General features: G+C 47.4%; 1 protein-coding gene across 4 annotated transcripts; it reads left to right on the top strand.

Annotated features, from left to right (window-relative positions):
• Nucleotides 1–1,047: 1,047 nt before the first annotated feature.
• LOC144706749 (protein BREAST CANCER SUSCEPTIBILITY 2 homolog B-like) lies at nucleotides 1,048–14,298 on the top strand. Of its 4 annotated transcripts, none has more exons than XM_078579786.1 (26): nucleotides 1,048–1,321; nucleotides 1,397–1,540; nucleotides 1,758–1,868; nucleotides 8,260–8,388; nucleotides 8,479–8,628; nucleotides 8,743–8,871; nucleotides 8,979–9,107; nucleotides 9,216–9,344; nucleotides 9,546–10,140; nucleotides 10,236–10,279; nucleotides 10,361–10,488; nucleotides 10,561–10,709; nucleotides 10,786–10,908; nucleotides 10,970–11,197; nucleotides 11,274–11,355; nucleotides 11,425–11,475; nucleotides 11,560–11,635; nucleotides 11,770–11,833; nucleotides 11,910–11,981; nucleotides 12,057–12,243; nucleotides 12,322–12,507; nucleotides 12,586–12,728; nucleotides 13,343–13,405; nucleotides 13,480–13,675; nucleotides 13,777–13,941; nucleotides 14,024–14,298. In XM_078579786.1, exons 1-26 carry the CDS (start codon nucleotides 1,138–1,140, stop codon nucleotides 14,081–14,083), a joined length of 3,717 nt encoding a protein of 1,238 aa, XP_078435912.1. In that variant the 5' UTR covers nucleotides 1,048–1,137; the 3' UTR covers nucleotides 14,084–14,298. The 4 variants fall into 4 exon arrangements, with proteins under 4 accessions (XP_078435912.1, XP_078435896.1, XP_078435904.1 ...); XM_078579770.1 differs by having other exon boundaries at nucleotides 11,722–11,833; XM_078579778.1 differs by having other exon boundaries at nucleotides 11,557–11,635.
• Nucleotides 14,299–19,797: the final 5,499 nt, after the last annotated feature.

Raw genomic sequence — 19,797 nt, 5'->3', positions numbered from 1 at the left:
CTGATTAGTGGGAAACAACTTAATTATATAACTAATTACTCATTAATATTAGGAACACAATTTTTACCCTACAAACCATTTATCTTAACACCCCATCACTTATTTAATCACATGCTACAGTTAGAACTTCAAGACATTTATTGATTGTAGTTCATACATAAATTTATTTCAAATATATTGGAAGTAATATGTCATAGATCAGAAAAAACAATATTCCTAACAGAATCTAATATCGGCATCCAAACCCCCAAATGAAGGCGGATGTAAGCATAGTGTAGGGATGCGGACGGGATGACTTTTTTGTCCCGGGACGAAAAAATCATCTCGTCCGAGGGTACGGAAAAATTTTGGGACGAAATTTCGTCTCGGGGACCACCGGACGGGACGGTTTCATCCCGTGGGACAAAAAAACCGTCCGTCCAGGGGTCTCGGACGATGGACGACGAATCTGGACGGAAAACCGCCGGATTCACATCCGATGGTTGAGATGTTGCGACGTTGCCTTGCAATGACTATTTGCATCAAAGTCCCTGTAATTTTACGTGCGTGTGAATGGACGCCACTCAGAAATAATTGTACATATGTCCTTGCGTTCTATCTCCTCAGTAATTCCCTTAAAAACTTGAAAAAAATCCATATTAATATATTAAAAATATAAAATGGGTTTTTTTCGTCTGGGACAAGTTTCGGGACGAAAATTTGTCCTGGGAGGACTGGACGGGACGAAAAACCGTCCCTGTATGACTGGAGGGGATGGTTTTTTTACCGTTGGACGAAAAACCGTTTGGTCCTTCGTCCCTGAACTTACTCCGGACGTCGGATGGGACGAAATTAGTCCCGTCCCGTCCATAGTCCACGTCCGGGATGATCCTGAACTATAGATGTAAGTATAGTCATCTGATATCCGAATATGGGATATCGGTGAAGATGGATAGCTGATCTCCCTGTATCATTATCCTAAAATTTCCTTGGGCTTAGGACCGTTATTTGGTCCGATATATGCGGTGGGAGGCCCTATAAATAAGTCATCCCTCCAAATTTGAGAAATTGAGATTTCCGAGTTTTCCCGCGCTCCAGATCCGTCGCGTTCTACTCCCGCCGGCGGAGGTCGCCGGAGGGCGGAGAAACGCCGGGAAGATGAACAAGATGGCGGAATTTCCGGCATGGCGTATCTTACAAGATCCGGACGGTAGCTTCATCTGGGTGGCTTTTGTAAGAGATGGCCCCTCACTTCCTGCTGAGCGTGCTAGAGTTTTGACTCCGATGAGAGATTTTGCGGGGTCGTCTTGTATGCCTTCCATGTCGGAATTGTTTGTTTCAGGTAAATGTTTGATGGGTATTGCCCCTAGTATGTTCAGTTTGGGCTCTGATATCTCTGTTCCATGGTTGATATCAGCATCTGCGAAGCTGGATGAAGGTGACGATGGAATCGAGGAAGGGGTTCCCATGTTTAAAACGGCATCTGGAAGGTCTGTTACTTTGAGACAGAGCTCTCTTAGGAAGGCAGAAGTGGTTCTTGGTGATTCTGATCGAGCAGGAGGTTTGATCATTAAATTACTATTATTTTCATCTTTTGCTATCAAAGTTGCGTGTGCCGAACTTCTATCCAGTTTGGGTGGTATGATTTTCACCGCATAACAGATAACATATACTTGCAAAAGAATGTTAAATTACCTTCTCGATAAAATCAGAAAATTTCACCTCTACTAGAGGATTCTGAATTCTAGGTCATGCTTGTTTGTTCTCGAGCACTCCAGGGGTGGGTGTTGTGCCGACTTATTGTTTTCGTGGAGGAAATCTGGCAAAAGTGAGCGAATCTTCGTTCGAGAAGGCATCATCTATGCACAATCCACACTTGCGAGAGGGCGGTAATATTCTTTACTCAACATTTAATGCTCTAATTCGAATACATATATTTATTATTTTTGGTCGTGTATAATTCAAAATTTTTTTTTGGTCGTGTAGTTGCAGTGCTCTTCTTACTCCAAAAGTTATTTTCTATGCAGTCGATGGTTTTTTGGTTCCCATGGCTATATTTTCATTTTTCTGTATAATCCCAAACGGTTTTACAATCGGAGATTACAATTATTGTATTAAGATTGTTAATTCAATATCTTCATGAATATTAGGGCACTGCATGCTACCCGAGACTGATGATGGACTGGGTAGGTCCTTTAGATATAGTTTTCTTTGATCTTCTTTTTAAGTTTTGTAAACAAGAAAAGAACAATTCTTGATAGCAAATGAAAGAGATTACAGGGTTTTATAGGAAGCCCTAATGGGCTGACTAGAGAGGGCCCTTAATGGGCTAACAAGAGAGAGAAAATAAAGACATGTAATACTCAGATCAACAAAGATCAACACTCCCCCTCAAGCTGGAGCGTGGATGTTATCCACACCCAGCTTGGAACAGAGCTCCTCAAACCTAGGGGCATGAAGCCCTTTGGTGAAGATATCTGCAAGCTGTTCAGCGGACGGAACATAAGGCATGCAAAAATCTCCCGATTCAAGCTTCTCTTTGATGAAATGGCGATCGATCTCGATGTGCTTTGTACGGTCATGCTGAACGGGGTCATGAGCAATGCTAATCGCCGATTTGTTGTCGCAGAACAGCTGGACAGGAGAGGGAACTAGACACCGTAGCTCACGAAGAAGCTGGGTAATCCAAAGTGCTTCACACAGACCATGCGCAAGGGCACGGAACTCCGCTTCAGCACTCGATCGAGTGACCACTTTCTGCTTCTTGCTCCTCCAAGTAATCAGATTGCCGCCCAAGAAGGTGCAATATCCAGATGTGGACCGACGATCAACCACAGAGCCGACATAATCTGCATCGGTGTAGACTTCAAGACGCAGGCCGGTATGGCGACGAAACAATAATCCACGGCCAATGGTGCCCTTCAGGAAACGGAGGAGACGATGAGCAGCTTGAAAATGGCTCATGCGAGGAGTCTGCATGAACTGACTCAGAACACCCACTGAATATGCAATGTCCAGGCGAGTGTGGGTGAGATAAAGCAGTTTTCCCACAAGTCTTCTATATGGGCCAGGCTCAGCAAGCTCCTCATCCGCATCGACACCAAGTCGATGGTTCGCATCAATCGGTGTCGAAGCAGGCTTGGCGTCCTCCTTTCCAAGCTCACAGAGAAGGTCCACCGTATACTTTCTCTGACAAATAAAGATCCCGCTGGAAGAATAGGCCACCTCTATGCCAAGAAAGTACCTCAACGGGCCAAGATGGCGAATAGCAAATTCCGACGAGAGATACATAGCCAGCTCAGTAATGGTCGTCGTATCATCACCCGTAATAATGATGTCATCCACGTACACAAGAAGAATAGCGACTCCCCCTGACGTGGAATGGCGGTAGAAAAGGGTGTGATCACCATTACACTGACGGTATCCACGACGCTGCATGGCCGTCGTGAAACGACCAAAGCAGGCACGAGGAGATTGCTTCAAGCCATATAATGCTTTCTTCAGGCGACAGACAACAGACTGCGGAGACGATGGCACTAAGGAAGTGTAGCCAGGAGGTAATGCCATGTAGATCTCCTCAGTCAACTCTCCATGTAGAAAAGCATTCTTCACATCATATTGTTGCAAAATCCAGCCCCGATCCGCAGCAAGGGCCAATAAGATCCGCACAGTATTCAGCTTGGCGACGGGAGCAAAGGTCTCCTGATAATCAATGCCATGTTTCTGAGTGAACCCTTGTGCCACAACCCGGGCTTTGTGGCGCTCAATAGAACCGTCAAAATTATGCTTCACAGCATACACCCAACGACTACCCACGAGATGCTTCTCGGCCGGTAGAGGAACCAGATCCCACGTTTCATTGTGAGCAAGAGCCTGAAGTTCTTCCGCCATGGCCTGACGCCAATGCGGAAATGAAAGGGCAATGTCCACCGTCTTGGGAAGGGAAGTGGCATCAAGGGAGGTGAGAAGGGCATGATAAGAGGGTGAGAGGCGATGAGAGGAGATAGATTCCGCCAACGGATAGAGGGGAGAGGAACGGGAAGAGGGCAGCACGGCTAATGAGGAGGTGGCAGGAGGGGTGGAGGTTGAGGGAGACGGGGCAGCAGGAGACGAAGAAGGAAGCCGAGGCTTGCGACGAGCAAGGGTAATACCGTGGCGTTTTCAGGCGGGCAGCGACGGATAGGGAGCGGAGGAATCAAGAAGGTGCAGCAGAAGGGTCGGCGCAGGAGCAGATACTGGAGGAGGCTCCACAAGAGGGACTGATACGGCGGCGGAGGCGGGTCGGGAGGCACAATTGCTGGAGGAGCAACAGGCGGAGACACGTCGGGGGCCGGTGAAGAGGGACGAGGAGAGGATGAGGAATTTGAGTGGATCGGAGGAGATGGGGGCGATGAGGGTTCAGGAGAGGAGGAGGAATAGTAGGAAGCAATTCATCAAAGCGTGGCATCTTTGGTGACGACGAACCGACGAGAGGGTGGATGATAGCATAAATAGCCTTTTTGGGTGGAAGAATAGCCAACAAACACACACTTGATAGCACGGGGATCCAGTTTATCACGACCAAGTTGGTAATTGGGCGCATAGCATACACATCCAAATACACGAGGAGTAAGATGAGTTCGGAGAGAGAGAGTTGGAAAGGAATGCTGAAGACGGTCAATGGGAGTGGAGTAGTCAAGCACTCGAGATGGAAGGCGATTAAGAAGATGGATGGCGGTGGAGACGGCTTCCCCCCAAAAATACTTGGGCACATGCATATGGAAGAGAAGGCTCCGAGTCATTTCAAAGATGTGACGGAATTTTCTTTCGGCAACGCCATTTTGCTGTTGTGTATAGGGACAAGAAGTTTCATGGATAATGCCTTTGTCTTGGAAGAAGGTGCTTAACGTGGTGTTAATGTAGTCTTTAGCATTGTCGGAGCGGAAACGACGAATGGATATAGAGAATTGAGTTTGGATAAGGGAGTAAAATTGAGGAATGACACGAGATATCTCCGATTTGTTCTTCAAGAAATATGCCCACGTGAATCGAGTAGCATCGTCAATAAAGATGCATAACCACCGAGAACCGGAAGTACTATGAATAGGGGAAGGCCCCCACACATCGGTGTGAATAAGGGAGAATGGGGTCGAAGAATCAGAAGACGAGATAGGATACGTGGTACGATGACGTTTGGCAATTCGACAAGCAGTACAAACAAAACGGTCCACAGAATGGCCTTGAAAGAGTTTAGGAAAGAGACGATAAAGAGTAGCAAAAGAAGGATGGCCGAGACGTCGATGAAGAAGCCACAAACGCTCGTGGGAAGCCAAAAGGGAAACTGCCGCAGCAGCAAAAGCAAGAGAACTCGAACAAGGACGAACAAGATAGAGCCCCTCATGCTCCTCAGCAATGGAAATCGTCCTCCCCGACACCTTATCACGATAAAAACATGAATCAGGAGAGAAGGTAAGGTCTTGTTTCAAGTCGCGAACAAGGCTAGATAGGGAGAGAAGATGATGAGTAAGGCGAGGAACATGAAGAACTTTAGATAGATGCATAGAAGAGGAAAGGGCCACACGACCAATACCCGCCACGGTGAGAAGATCGCCGGAGGCTGTTTTAACTTTGGAGGAGCCAGAAACGGGTGCATAAGTTTGAAAGGCTCGAGGATTTGGGGTCATGTGGGCGGTGGCACCGGAATCAAGAAGCCAAGTGGAAGAGGAAAAGAATGGCCAGGAGGATGTAGGTGTGGGAAGACTGGTGGACATACCTGCGTGGGCCAAGGAGCATGAGCCCACGACTGGAGGATCAAGCAAGCGGCGTAGACGCTCCATCTCTTCCGGAGTGAAGCTTGCGGGCGAGGCACTAGTCGGGAGAAGACCGTACAACATAGGCACTTGACCCGGGGGGGGCACGGACGAGGCGGCTGCAGCAAGGTTGCTCGGTTGTGCGCGTTTCCGTTGAAGCTTGTAGCACGTCTCCTTAGAGTGACCTCGCTTCTTGCAGTAATTGCAAAACAGCGAAGGATCACCCTTTGGAGAATCCTCTGTCCGAGCCGTCGGACCATGTGGCAAAGAGCCGGGTAGTGGAGTCGACGATGGGCGTGCAGACGAAGAGGAATGAGCTACAAGTGCCGAAGCCGAGTTCTGGGCCTGCTGAAAGCGGGATTCTTCAACCCGCACACTGTGGAGCGCATCCTTGAAGGTAGGACCAGTCTCGATGAATAAGCTGAGCCGTACAACTTCATATTCGGGTTCAGTCCCATAAGAAACTGGAAAACCCGGTTGAAGAGTATATTGGCGGTCCACCGAATGGGGGTCGGGCGGCATGTAGTAGTCAATTTCATTCCACAACGAAATGAGCTCCGTACTGTACTCCATGATAGACCGGTCCCCTTGACGCAGGTTAGCGGCCCGATGTATCAATTCGTACAGAGTCGCAATGTTGTGCTTCTTGGAGTGGCTCTCAAGTGCTGCTTCCCAGACCGCCCGAGCCGACTCTAGAGACATGAATTCACCTTTAACACTAGGTGAAATACTGTCCAAGAGCCAACGATGAACTACCCCCTCAACGTCCAGCCAGTCATAATACTTGGGATCGGTCCGGGAAGGTCCGTCTTCTAGAAGATGGCGCATGAGACGCCCTTTTAAAGTTATCTGGACGTACTGGCGCCATTGCAGGAGATTGAATCCAGTAAACATACCATCCGGAGGCATCCGAGGCAAAGAGGATGGTCCAGAGGAGGACGACCAATTCCCGGGCTCGAGAGGCACCGCAGATGCATGTGGCGTAGATACCGGCGTCGAGTCTGGCGTAACAGTAGAGGTCTGGGCTTCAACCGGGTTCGTCATGATGAAAGCATAGTAGACCACAGTCAGAAGGCGCCGGAACGACGAGAAGCCGGGACTGCAGGCACCGAGACGTCGGGCGCCGGGACGGTGGGAGCCGGGACGGCGGGTGCCGGGACGTCGGGCGCCGGGACGTTGGGCGCCGGGATGGCGGTCGCCGGGACGACGGTCGCTGGACGGCGAAGCGCTGGACGTCGGTCGCCGGGGCGGCGCGAGCCGGGGCGACGCGAGCCGGGACGGCGCGAGCCGAGGCGGCGCGGGCCGGGACGGCGGGCGCCGGAGCGGAAGACGCTGGGACGGCGGACGTCAGAACGGCGAGCGCCTGGGAGGCCCGGAGCGAGACGGCGAGAGACTGGGGCGCGAGATCAGGCGGTCGTGAGAACCGCCGAAGATCGGAGCGCAAGGTCGAGCCCAGGAAACCCAGATTAGGGTTAGGGTTAGGGCTCTGATACCATGTAAACAAGAAAAGAACAATTCTTGATAGCAAATGAAAGAGATTACAGGGTTTTATAGGAAGCCCTAATGGGCTGACTAGAGAGGGCCCTTAATAGGCTAACAAGAGAGAGAAAATAAAGACATGTAATACTCAGATCAACAAAGATCAACAAGTTTCAGACATCGTGTCTCCTCATCATTTAGAAAAAAAAAGCTTTTCAGCTTTGAGAATCGGATTTACTTACACGCAAAGGTCCTACCTTTAATTATTTTTGATTAGAATCATTTCGTAATGACGTTTAAAGCTCTGTGGTGATGGGCATTCTGGCAGACTGCTAGGCTCTTAAAGCCACTTAGAGTACATAGCATTTATGTCGTTACCTTATTGTAAATGTGACCCAGTTGGCGCTGAAGGAAGTTTTTTCAGAAGAGTCTGGTGGGTTTGTTGTTCTGACTTTCTGTCTATAGATTTCATGCCCCTGTCTGATACCATTTGGAACTGATGTTGTAAATTATGAACGCAAATTTTAGTTTTCCTCTTAAAAGTAACATTTTCCATGAGGTAGATCGGAGAATAACGTGTGAAGGGAGTTGTAATCTGCTGTGATTCTCCAATCTTCCTCTACTATCATGCGCAGTTTTCCACTTTTTTAGCCGTTTCTCTCTTGTAAATAAACGTTTACCTCTCTCAATAGATTCATATCTGTCCCATTAATGATGTCCAAATAAATAGATGCTCTTTTTGACCATATCATCTTGAACTTTGTTTTTTCCCCACGATTTTGCTGATCTTGGTGAGACAAAGCCATAATTTCCATTTTTCAAGGCCCAATATGAGACTGATTTGTACTTTAAAAGTTTTGTCATAGAAAGCTAGAAATGTATTGTGTCCTAGACGTTTATTCTTTGTCGTGCTAATGATGTTTTAAGGACATGGTGTCAGTTAATTAACTCATCTGTCATATTTTTATATTTGAATAACTTTCGTCTTCCTTATTTCTTTGTTTACTTGCAGAAAACATTCCTGACGGTGAGCTTACTGTTCCAATGTTCCAAACTGGGTTGGGGCGTCCTGTGGAATTGGAAAAAACTTCAGTTAAAAAGGCCTTTTCTATTCTCCAAGAGAAAGAGAAGATGGAAACGGGTGAGGAAACTGACTTCTATCGCATTTCACGAAAGATCTATTGATGATGCAAAGAAAATTACTCATATTTGAGGGATTTTAATCTTCCAGATTTCTTTGGTATACATGCGGTAAACATGACTGATTGTGAACACGGTGTTCCTATGTTCCAAACGGGGTCAGGGAAGCCCGTCTCATTAAAACAATCATCAATTAAAAAGGCTATTTCTATTTTCCAAGAGGAAGATGAAATAGAAATGGGTAAGTGAACCGGCGACTGCTATCACATTTCACGACAGCTCTGTTGACAATGCAAAGAAAAATTCTCCTCTTTGAGGAATTTTAATCTTCCAGATTTCCTTGGTTTACGTGCAGCAAACATACCTGACAAGGTACATGGTGTTCCAATGTTCCATACTTCGTCAGGGAGGCCCGTGTCTTTGAAGCAATCTTCAATTAATAAGGCTCTTTCTATTTTCCGGGATAAAGATGAGACGGAAATGGGTAAGAAAATTGACGACTTCTATTGCATATCATATTTGGTCAACTGACGAATACAAGAAAAATATGTTTTTTGTTGAAATTTAAAGGTCAATTTTGGTTCCGTGCAGCAAACATGTCGAAAAAGGGACTTGATGTTTCAATGTTCCAAACTGGCTTGGGGGGCCCCGTTGGTTTGAAACAATCTTCAATTAAAAAGGCTCTTTCTATTTTCCAAGAGGAAGATCATGTGGAAAAGGGTAAGGAAGCTGATGACTTTGATCCACTGTTCATATTTAGTCAACTGATGATGCACGAAAGATTTTTTGAGGAATTTAATCTACGAGATCTCTCCTGTATGCGTGCAGCAAACATGCCTGAAAGTGAACCTAGTGTTCCAATGTTCTTAACTGGCTTGGGGAGGCCCGTGGGTTTGAAACAATCTTCAATTGAAAAGGCTCTTTCTATTCTCCAAGAGAAAGAAGGGGTTGAAATAGGTAAGGAAGCGGAGGGCTTCTGGCATTTATTTGGCATATTTTCTTTTTAACTTTACAAAAGTATTTGCTCTGGTTGCATTTTTTTTAAATGTGAAGAATTCCATTTCATTGTTGAATGAAACTCGTCATCATTAATTTCTTCATCATGTTATTATGCTTGTCGATTTGGTTATGGAACAATGGCTGCATATTGCTTTATAGGCATGATGCAGAGAGCCAATCCAAGCTGTGGATTCGGAACATGCGAGGCAGACATCAATAATTCAAGTTACAGTGATGAAGCGACTTATCATCCAACCAGGGATATGGAAAGTGGATGGAAAAATTCGAGTGCTAACTCATTTCAAACCGGATGCCCTTTATCTGCCCCAATATCTCATCCAATTGAGTTTCAGACAGCAGGTGGAAGGTCACTTCCCATTTCCGATGATGCCATTAGACGAGCAAAGATCCTTCTTGGTGACGATGACACTTACCCGTTACTGAATGGAAATCCTGCAAGCTATTCGATTCCGATAGTTTCAAATGATAAATTATTGAAGATCTACGAAATGGAGAACAAGATTGGTGATAAAATGCTGCACGTCGGAAATAGGTTGATGAAAAATCAGAGTAATACTCGTGAAGTTGAAAATTTAACAAGGAACCGAGAAAAAATAGCCCCAAGGGCGCCTCTGGCCAACATCACGAATAGAGGAAGTGGCCATATTCCAAGTCATGTGCTTTCCTCCGGCGAGAAAAGAGGGCAAGGACGAGAAAATTCCATTTCTCCATTCAAAAGGCCAAGAAGCTCCAGGTTTGTCTGTCATTTCGTGAACAAACTCCATAATCTTCATTATCTCTTGTAATATTCATTTTTTCTAGTAGTTCTAACACTTCATCGGTCCGCAGGTTCACCACCCCTATGCGCAAAGATTTCTCTTCGTTAGATTCTGGTAAGTAAACAGAGAATGTTCTAAAGGAAAGTTGTGGTAATTCATTTCCCTGACAATCGATTCGAAGTTAATTTTCTGCAGGTCAATCTCACTCATCGTTTGCCGAAATCTGTTGTCCGAGTTCATCGCTGTCCACTCATTATCCTCCTAGGCAGAGGAGAAAGAGTATTAATGAGTTTTTCGGAGGGCCCCCCAGTCTACAATTGTCGGTCAGTGAAGTTCTCTTTCAGTTTGGTGCGGTTAGAATCACTTTTTTTGACTAGGTGCTGACTTTGCTGCAGAGCTTGCCAAATGACATGAACGCCATGAATCCAGAGAAAGCAGCCGCATACAAGTTCAAAGTGTCCCCTGATTGTGAGGGGATTGGACCGGATGGGTTTCAAGATCTGCTGATTAAGGCTGGTGCTTCATCCCTGAATGCGACCAAAGAGTAAAATTTTAACTTTTTGTGTCCTTGCTCCACCTTCGTGTTGGTTTCTTAGTTTTTATTCTCTATTTTCTCATAGGTGGGTTCAAAATCACTACAAATGGATAATTTGGAAGCTTGCTAGTCTTGAACGGGGCTACCCAGAGCTTGCCAGAGCCAAATATTTGACTACTACCAACGTACTTGAAGAATTGAAATACAGGTAGTTGGGTTAATCTACAGTTATTTCGTATCTCACTATTTAATGCCACTATACATTTTAGGTATGAACGCGAGGTGAAACATGGCCACAGATCTGCAGTAAAGCGAATTCTGGATGGTGATGCATCGCCTTCTTCCATTCTTGTTCTGTGCGTATCTGCTATTCATCCCGTCTCCAAGAATTATAAGAAAGCAACCAGCTTGAAGATCGGAGAACATGATGGTGATACCGATAATTTGAAGTTCTCTGATATACCCGCTGCAAGGAAAATTGAATTAACTGATGGGTGGTATGAAAATAACACAATTATTCTTTTACTTATTCAGATTTTGAGTTCTGCGAGGTAAATTACGTTCACTGCACAGGTATTCGATAAATGCAAACCTCGACTCAGCTCTCTCAAATCATGCGACCTCTGGCAGTATATTTGTAGGCCAGAAACTTCGGGTGGGCTTACTTCCTCTTCAAGTGATTTTCTATTAGTAGGAGCTAGTTGTTGACACATGCTTTTCTCAGATATGGGGCTCTACCTTGCTTGGATGGGCTGGCACAGTTTCCTGTCTTGAGGTCTGCATTGCCTTGCTTCTATTATCCTGAATTTCCTAATTACTTCTATGTTGTTAGTTTTAATTGACTGGGGATTATCAGCAGGCTTGGAAGTCCGTTAGTCTTCAGCTACACATAAATGGGACTTATCGAGCACATTGGGCTGAGCGGCTGGGATTCCGTGCGTAATATTTTATTATTAAGTCGATTTTTCTCATGGTTTACTTAATATTACATCTTCCTCTCACCACTCGACGTTTGGGCCAGGCAAGGGTTTCAGATTTCCATTGGCTTTTAGTTCCATTAAACCTGCAGGTGGTCAAGTTCCTAAGACCTTGGTTGGGGTTTTACGCATTTATCCAATTCTTTACAAGGAGAGGTGATTAATGTTCTTAAAAAAACGGGTTGCAATTGCTTCAACGGGTTAACCAGAGAGAATGAAAATCTCTTTGCAGGCTTCCTGATGGCGGTTCTGTCGTGAGATCTGAAAAAATGGAAAATAAGGTTCTTTATCTTCAAAACCAGAGGTCTGAACTTCCCCACAAAGCCTAAACCTTAAACGAATCGAGATCTGCTACTGCTAATCTTTGCTTCTGTTGCAGGCGTCTGTTAGTTGCTGAGGAAATCATGTTGAAGCAAGACAAGTTTTTAGAAGAAAATGAAGAGGACAGTGAAGAGGGTGCCACGATTTTCAAGCTGCTGGAGACTTCTGCTGAGCCCGACGTGCTGATGGCTGAGATGAGTTCTCAACAGCTGATCTCCGTCTCCAATTACCAGGCCAAGAAAGAGGTCCCTTTATTTCATGTTTACTTCTAAGTTCTTTCTTTATATACTTGAACATCTATTTATATGCTTATGCATTCCCAGGTAAAGAGCCAGAACGCTATAGTGAAGAAGATAGAGAAAGCTCTGGAGGAAGAAGGGTTGGGTTCTAGAGATGTCAGTTCTTTCATGAGAGTAAGAGTGATGGGTTTAAACCCTAGGGGATCTTCTAGAAAAAAATCAGTTTCTGTACAGGGATTGGTTGTCATATGGAACCCTACGAAGCAGCAGGTCATTTTTTTTGTTTCTTTCTTCTGTTTTTCTTATTATTTTTTTCTGAACTTGAGACTGTTGACTTTTATGATCCAGAGAGCTGATCTTGAGGAAGGGCAGATGTATAGTGTTTCGGGACTCACCCCTCTCAGTGCCTGCCATGATACTCTTCACTTGCAAGCTAGGGGAACCACAAGCACTTGGACGCCTCTTCCTCCATCAGCAACCGAACTCTTTGAGTAAGATTATTCTTCTCTCTTTGGTCCTACCTCTTTCTTTCTTTCTCCCCTGCTCTCTTTTTCAATCCACGTTTATCTCTCTCTCCTCTCCCTCTCTCTCTCTCTCTCTCTCTCTTCCTAGCCACATTTTCATCTCTCTTTCTCTCGTCTGCCTCTCATTTCTTATCCATCTTTTATCTGTTTTTCTCTCTCTATTCCTTTATCTTTCGTATCCACCTTTCAATCTCTATTTCTCCCTCTCCCTCTCTCTTTTTCTATCCACCTTTATCTCTCTAGCACTCTCTCTTTATCCAATTCCCGTCTATCCCTTCCTCTATCTTTTCTCTCTCCATCTCTCTTTTCACTGTCCCTTTGATTCCTCTCTCTCAAAATCTTTACCACATCCCTTTTGCTCTCTATGTAATCATGTCTCTCTCCTCTTCCCCCCTCGTTTTTTCATCTTGCTCCATCTCTCTTTTTATGCATCTATCTGTTCTCCTCATCCTTTTCACTCTTTTGATTTCTGGCAACCACTTTGTCAATCTCCTCTTCCTTCCTCTCTCTCTCTTGCTGCCTGTCGGCCCATGTCTGGTGCTCAGACACGCCATATAGTTGGTGATGCATCTTCTCTGCAGGCCCTTCTTCAGGCCGCGCTTTCCAGTGCAACTATCATCCTTAGGGAAACTTCCAATATCTAGGTAAATAATCTCTCTCTCTCTCCATATAAAAGAAAGGCCAGAGCAAGGTCAACTTGGCTTCTTTCTCCTGGCAGTGAGTTCGATGCTGCAGTGATAATTGTGCATGTGGGGGAAGTGTTCTCCTCTGGGCATGTGAAGAAACAGTGGATATTTGTAACTGACGGATCCTGGGAAGAGCATCACTGCTGCCTCCTTGCCATCAGCCTCTGCCTACCTGCTGTTGATCCCGACCATTCACTCTTCTTCAGCCCCACTCTTTCTGGCTGCCACGTAAGTTCTCTCCCCCTCATCAGACAGATTGACTACACTCAAACTATTATCATTGTTACTAATAATATTCTGATATTATCTCTGCGCTTTTGGCCATCAAGATCTGCTTCTGTAACCTTGTCAAGAGGGCCCGTGATGAGCCCAATGGGCTCTGGGTGGCCGATGCCACGGAGAATTCCATCTGGTCTCGGGCTGCGATGGACCATTATTCTCTGCTCAAGGAAGCAGCAGGCCGGGTGGAGAAATGGGCCCATGCTTCCCCCTTGGTCAACCTGTTCACCCCTCTTGTGTTGACTTTCTGAGAACTGTCGTCTTTTCTCTGTTGACCTTGTTACTCTCTTTGCACAGGTCCTTGGACAGCTGCAGGAGAGGGTTTTATGCATCATTGACGGAGGTTGCAGTGAATAAACGGGAGGCCCAGTGTGCCTGCTCACTTCTGTCAAAGTGAGCTGGGCTTGATTCTTATTTTTTGAGCACGGCATATGCAAGAGCCGGAAAGTTTACTGTGTCGGGTCATTAGACTGTATTTATGAGCCTATATTCTTTGATGTACATATTTTACAGCACCACAGCATGTCTCTGGTATTTTGGAAAATGTGTTTCCAAATGGCTTTTGATTGTAAGTATCAGTCTCCTATTTCTCTTGCTATATTTGATTGATTAAAATGTTACATCACTGAAGATAAATAATGATGGTGAGTTTCATTGGAAGAATATTTTGAGGTTATTTATGTTAGTTACAAACATAGTGAGTGAGGTTTTCAATATAAGCTTTCTTTCTTACTTGCGATGCAGTATGATGAATAGCCAATTAGTCATCTCATGTAAGATTTTCTTTCCACCAGTTTTCATTTCCCAATCTTGTCTCTTTCCTTCTACCCATTCTATTTGCGGCATGGTATTAGAGGTAGCAGTCACTTCATTAGGTCTATTCAGTATATGGAGCAAGATGCTTTGACATAATTATATGTTTGCATAGTGCAGTGGATGCTGTTGGTGGAGCAATGTATGTAATTAGTTTGATGATTTCCTATTGTGTCTCTCATTGGCTTCTAAACAACTCTGGTTAGTAGTGATTATTCCTATGCCCCTTATAGATTTGATTCTTAATAACAAAACACTATGCCAGGTGCTCCAATGCAATAATCTGATTTGATAAATTATCATGAAGTAATGTCACAGCCACAAAAGTCACTAATTTTCTAACCTAACTGATAGCCACATCACCCAATTGTACCACATTGATTTGCCATACTATGTCAGATATATCATCTGAGCTCAATTATGATGGCTTTAGTTGCTAGGTACATGATATATTCCTCTGTTTTAATAATCTTTTGTTCGCAAATGATGTAATGTTTTAACGGAATGACGTGAATGGGATGTCTGTACTTACCCCTAAGGCATTCGGAAATTGATGGACGGTTATATGCATATTTTAATCAAGAAGCTGATATGATCTGCTAGTGGCCCATTTTAGAAGTGTAGGCCCAGCCTGCTTCGGATCCTACTTACGCCCTTCTTCCTTGGAGGTAGGGCAAGAAGAATGATGCATTGTGAGTCCTAGTACCACTCTCCTTACCCATTTCCAGTCACGACTCTCCCTCTCTGTGCTCCCAGGCCTGACATCGTCCCAGTGCCGAGCAATGACCGTTGTTGTCATTGTCTCCATTGCTGCCACTGCCACCATTGAAATTAAATCAGAATGTTCTTCTTCGATAGGTGGCAACAAAGAGTTGGCTAAGGCTGTAGCTGACATGATGGAGTGCCATATCTCACCCATAGCTGAGCAGGTGAAATCTCGATGATTGCGCACCAGCATTAGCAAGCCATTACAGCGACGCCGCCACCTCAGGGAGCATACCTCGTCTCGCAACAGACCTTTGCCACTACGAAAGTGGTTGCACTAAACCCTATGTTTGATGAAGACAATGTGGGTATTCTCCTGCCACCTCTATGACCACCATATTGCTGCCACCTTGTGGCTGGCATTCCACCATCTGCGGCCATGGCCACCGCAATTGCTTCTGCCATTGTAATCGCTTTAGGGGCTGCCCCAATGCCCTTGCGCAACCAAGGGGGGGAGAGAACCCTGCGCTAGCAAACCCAAACGGCCACCAATTATTGGCCTAGGCCGTGAGACGAATTTGAAGCTTGGTTCGGTGACCCCTAGCCTAGGGCACTTGGGCTGGAACCCCTCCACCTTCCTAGTGAAGGCTACCCATCTTGCCTTGGGTCCAGACCACGTGGGAATGAGCCTTATCCCTCCCATTCACATGAGGGCGGCCTAGCCCCCCCTTGCTATGGAATTTGTTGTATCGAACCCTATGTTTGATGAAGAAAATGCGGGTCTTCTGTTGCCACCTCCATGGCTGCCATATCGCTGTCACCTTGCGGCCGACCTTCTGCCACCACGACCGCCACCTTTGCCATCGTAATAGGGGCTGCCCCAATGCCCTCTCACAACCCAGGGGGGACATAGAACCGTGCACTGGTAGACCCGAACGGGCCACCGATGTCGGTCGCAGACCGCGAGATGAATTTGAAGCTTGGTCCGCTGACCCCTGGCCTGGTCACCTAAAGTGGACCCCCTCCACCTTCCTAGTGAAGGCGTCCCATCTCGCCTTGGGCCCAAATCGCATGGGAATGGGCCCAACCACCCACACCCCTTCCCCCTCACTTGGGGTCCATCCTGGGTGGGGCAGGCCTAATCTGCACCTAGACGAGCTGGGCCGCTCCATTCCAAGGCACTATCGTCTCGATCCGGCACGTCTTTTGCTCACCACTCATGCGGACTGGGTTGATCACGCTTGGGACAAGGGTTTGTGGCCTTCAAATTGCTACTGGCCAATTACCTGTCCTCCTTCCCCTGCCATGACCATGAGGGTGGAATTCTTTGGGGTGAGGCGGATGACGAATTTGAAGCTCAATCCGACTCCTTCGCGTGCATTACATCGGGGCTCCGGGTGGACTATCACCACCACTAGATACTAACCATGATCGTGATTGCTCCTGTCACCGCACCACCAAGCCATCCATCTTTCCTGACATTGACCCCGATTGCTAGCTGCAACACATCGAGTATCATTTTCATGCCACCTTGGCGGACGATGTGGAATGCCTACACATTGCCTCCGCATACCGAGACGGGAAGTCATCAACGTGGTTCTGCTACATCTGTGATCATGTCGGTATCCATGACTGGGCGGATTTCAAAAGACAGCTTATTCGGCACATTGGCCTACTTAAGCCCTTCCTCCATAGAGGCAAGTTCTGAAGAATGATGTATTGTGATTCCCGTTAGTACCCTCTCCTTACCTGCTTCGGTCGTTTACTTCATGAAGCTCATGGATTACCTACCCGCACTCGCTGACGACATTGTGATGCATGCTCTTCATGCCTCCCTCTAACCTGCTCTACTCGTCGAGGTAAACCGTCTCTGCCTAAGGAACCGATTGAATGTGCATTTGAGAGGGAGCCGATCTTCGTCAAGGTCCAAGATTAGGGGAATTGTTGTGTAGGGCGACTGTTTCGTCCCCTCGAGGGAGCACCCCCTTGATCCCCGCTAGACACAACTGGCACCACAAGCACAGAGCATGACGGAGCCCTGCCAGCGATGCACCACAAGCTCCTAAAAGATGAGTTCTTGAGTTTTCGAGCACATGATCTTTGCTTCCAATGCAAAGGTATAGTTAATCTATATGATGTTATAGTTAATTAATTTGGAAGGCCAATAAATGTTATTGGGCTGTTGGAGACGTTAACTAGACTAATATATGTGCCTAGAGGGTTGCACACAAATGGTCTTTTAGACGTTGGAAGATATACTTAAGTTTGGGAGGTTTTTATGAAAAAATACCCGCTTAATATAAATAAGGAAGGCCTTGAAAGTAATTCATCCAGGCCAGAATTATTTAGAGACCTTCTCCTTCTCCCTTCTAATCACTCCCAATCACATCCACTTACGAAGCCCGGATAGGCCGCACCCGCTGGACCACCCGGTCCACGTGGGCAGACCCGCGCCCACTGTGGACACCGGCGGTTCCCACATAGCTCCCTGCGGTCACTAGGTGTCTCGTCACCAAGTGACAACGAGGATAGGGCAACGACAAGTCGTCGCTCACACGGGAAAGCTCCCATTGACAAGGCCACACCCCGGGCCGTCGCCGCACGCAGTCGACAAACAAGATGCAGCCGAAGAAGACCGCGCCAACAGTGCCGATCCCGGGAGGACCCATCCGAGGAGCAAGGGTTGTATCTCCGCACTATGACGGCCATTGCTGAGCGCGTGGAGCAGATGCTCGCACGCCCCGTACCTCCAGTACCCGCCACCACACTGGCGCCCATGGCTCTAGAGGGAGCCCGCGACCCACCTCGGGTCGCGTGACACCCGGAACGTTTGAGGAGCCCCTATGATGACGAGTACATGGAGCACGACCGGAGGCCCGATGAGGAGCTTCGAGATCGGCGCCCCGCTCGACACCTCGCACGCTAACCACATGGCGTCCATGCCTGGGATAGACGATACCCATGGGAGGACTCCGACCGTTGGTACGAGTCTGACTTGCCGGTCCACCAAGACGAACACGTCCAACAATATGACCAAAGACACAAAGCTGACCTACCGCCCCGCCACGACGATTACGTCTGGCACGACGATCGTGGATACGCGGCCGACCTAACAGCCCGTTGAGATGAACACGACCAGCACCACGATCGAGGATATGAGGCCAACTTACTGGCCCCCGAGACGACTACGTCCGACGCGACGATCGTGGTTATGCGGCCGACCTATCAGCCCGCCGAGATGGACTCATCCTGGCCACCGATCGAAGACACGAGGCTGACCCACCAGACCGCCGAGACGACTATGTCTGACACAACAACCGTGATTATGCAGCCAACCTACCGGCCCGCTGAGGCGAACGCATTCGGCACCACGGTCAAGGATATGAGGCCGACCGATTGACCTGCCGAGACGAACACGTCAGCCCTTCAATCGTGAGTACAACGCTAAACTACCGGGCTGCCGTGACGACCACGTCCGGCCCCACGATTGTAGGCACGATGCCAATCCACCGGACCGCCGCGACGCCTACGTCCGACCTCATCACCGCCAGTACGAGGAACTTGACGAGGTTCCCCAGTACCCTCCCCGCGTGATGCCCGACATCTGCGCACCGCACAACGGTCATACCTGACACTAGGATGACCACAACCGCACCCCCACCCCACCTCGACGATGCACCGACCCGCGTCAAGGGGATTATCGGGCGCCCGAACAACGCCCAGACGATGACGAACGCCGACAAGAAGAGCACCATGCTCGGATCTAGAAGAGTGTGCGTGCCGACGTCGCCGTCTTCGAGGGGTCGAGAAAATCCAAGAAATTCATCGACTAGGAGTCGAACATGAGCTCCTACTTCTAGTGTTATCGCATGGACGATGACTTATGCGTCGAGTATGCAGAGACGAGACTTGGCGGAGAGGCCAAAATCTTCTGGGAAAACGAGCGTGTCGCCGCCGAGTGACAAGGACGACCCATCACAGCATGGGCCAAAATGGCAAAAAAGTTGAGGAGCAAGTATGTACCTTGACAATATCAGATGTCCTTGTTCCTCGCGTGGCTCAATCTTAGGCTAGGTCGACTTACCGTAATGGAATATATAGAGGCATTTGAGGAGTGGCAGATGCAATGTCGATTCGTGGAGGACCCCCGAATCATCATCGATCCATTTTCCAACGGGCTACGGCCGACCCTACGCAGTGAGGTTCTTAAATGCAACCCCGTAGAGTTCGACGAGGCCTACCACTTAGTGGAACAAATGGAACATCCGAATGACGAGGCTACTGCGCATGCCACTCACACCGTGCCTCGAGTCATGCCCACTCGAATCACACCGCCTGCGACTGTTCAGGCTTCCCAAAACACTCGGGGGCAAGGAATTGCCCCCGCTATGTCAGTGGGTTCTACCCCACATGCTCGGGCCGTCACGAGTGATACTATAGCCCGTAGCACCATCGTCAGACAAGCACCAATTACGTGCTTCAAGTGCCAAGGGAAAGGGCACCGAGCTAGCCCATGTCCGTCCTCGCCCCTCCTGATCGATACGGGAGAGGCT

The sequence above is a fragment of the Wolffia australiana genome, chromosome 1 (assembly GCF_029677425.1).
Source record: "Wolffia australiana isolate 7733 chromosome 1, ASM2967742v1".
NCBI lineage: Eukaryota > Viridiplantae > Streptophyta > Magnoliopsida > Alismatales > Araceae > Wolffia > Wolffia australiana.
This window is presented reverse-complemented; position numbering and strand designations above follow the sequence as displayed.

What these genes read in the sequence shown, in the direction of transcription:
- LOC144706749 (XM_078579762.1), top strand. Translation starts at nt 1,138, where the DNA reads ATGAACAAGATGGCGGAATTTCCGGCATGGCGTATCTTACAAGATCCG. An exon ending in GGAAGATGAAATAGAAATGG is followed by an intron (nt 8,629 to 8,742) that starts GTAAGTGAACCG and finishes GTTTACGTGCAG; the next exon opens with CAAACATACCTGACAAGGTA. An exon ending in CTTTATCTTCAAAACCAGAG is followed by an intron (nt 11,982 to 12,056) that starts GTCTGAACTTCC and finishes CTTCTGTTGCAG; the next exon opens with GCGTCTGTTAGTTGCTGAGG.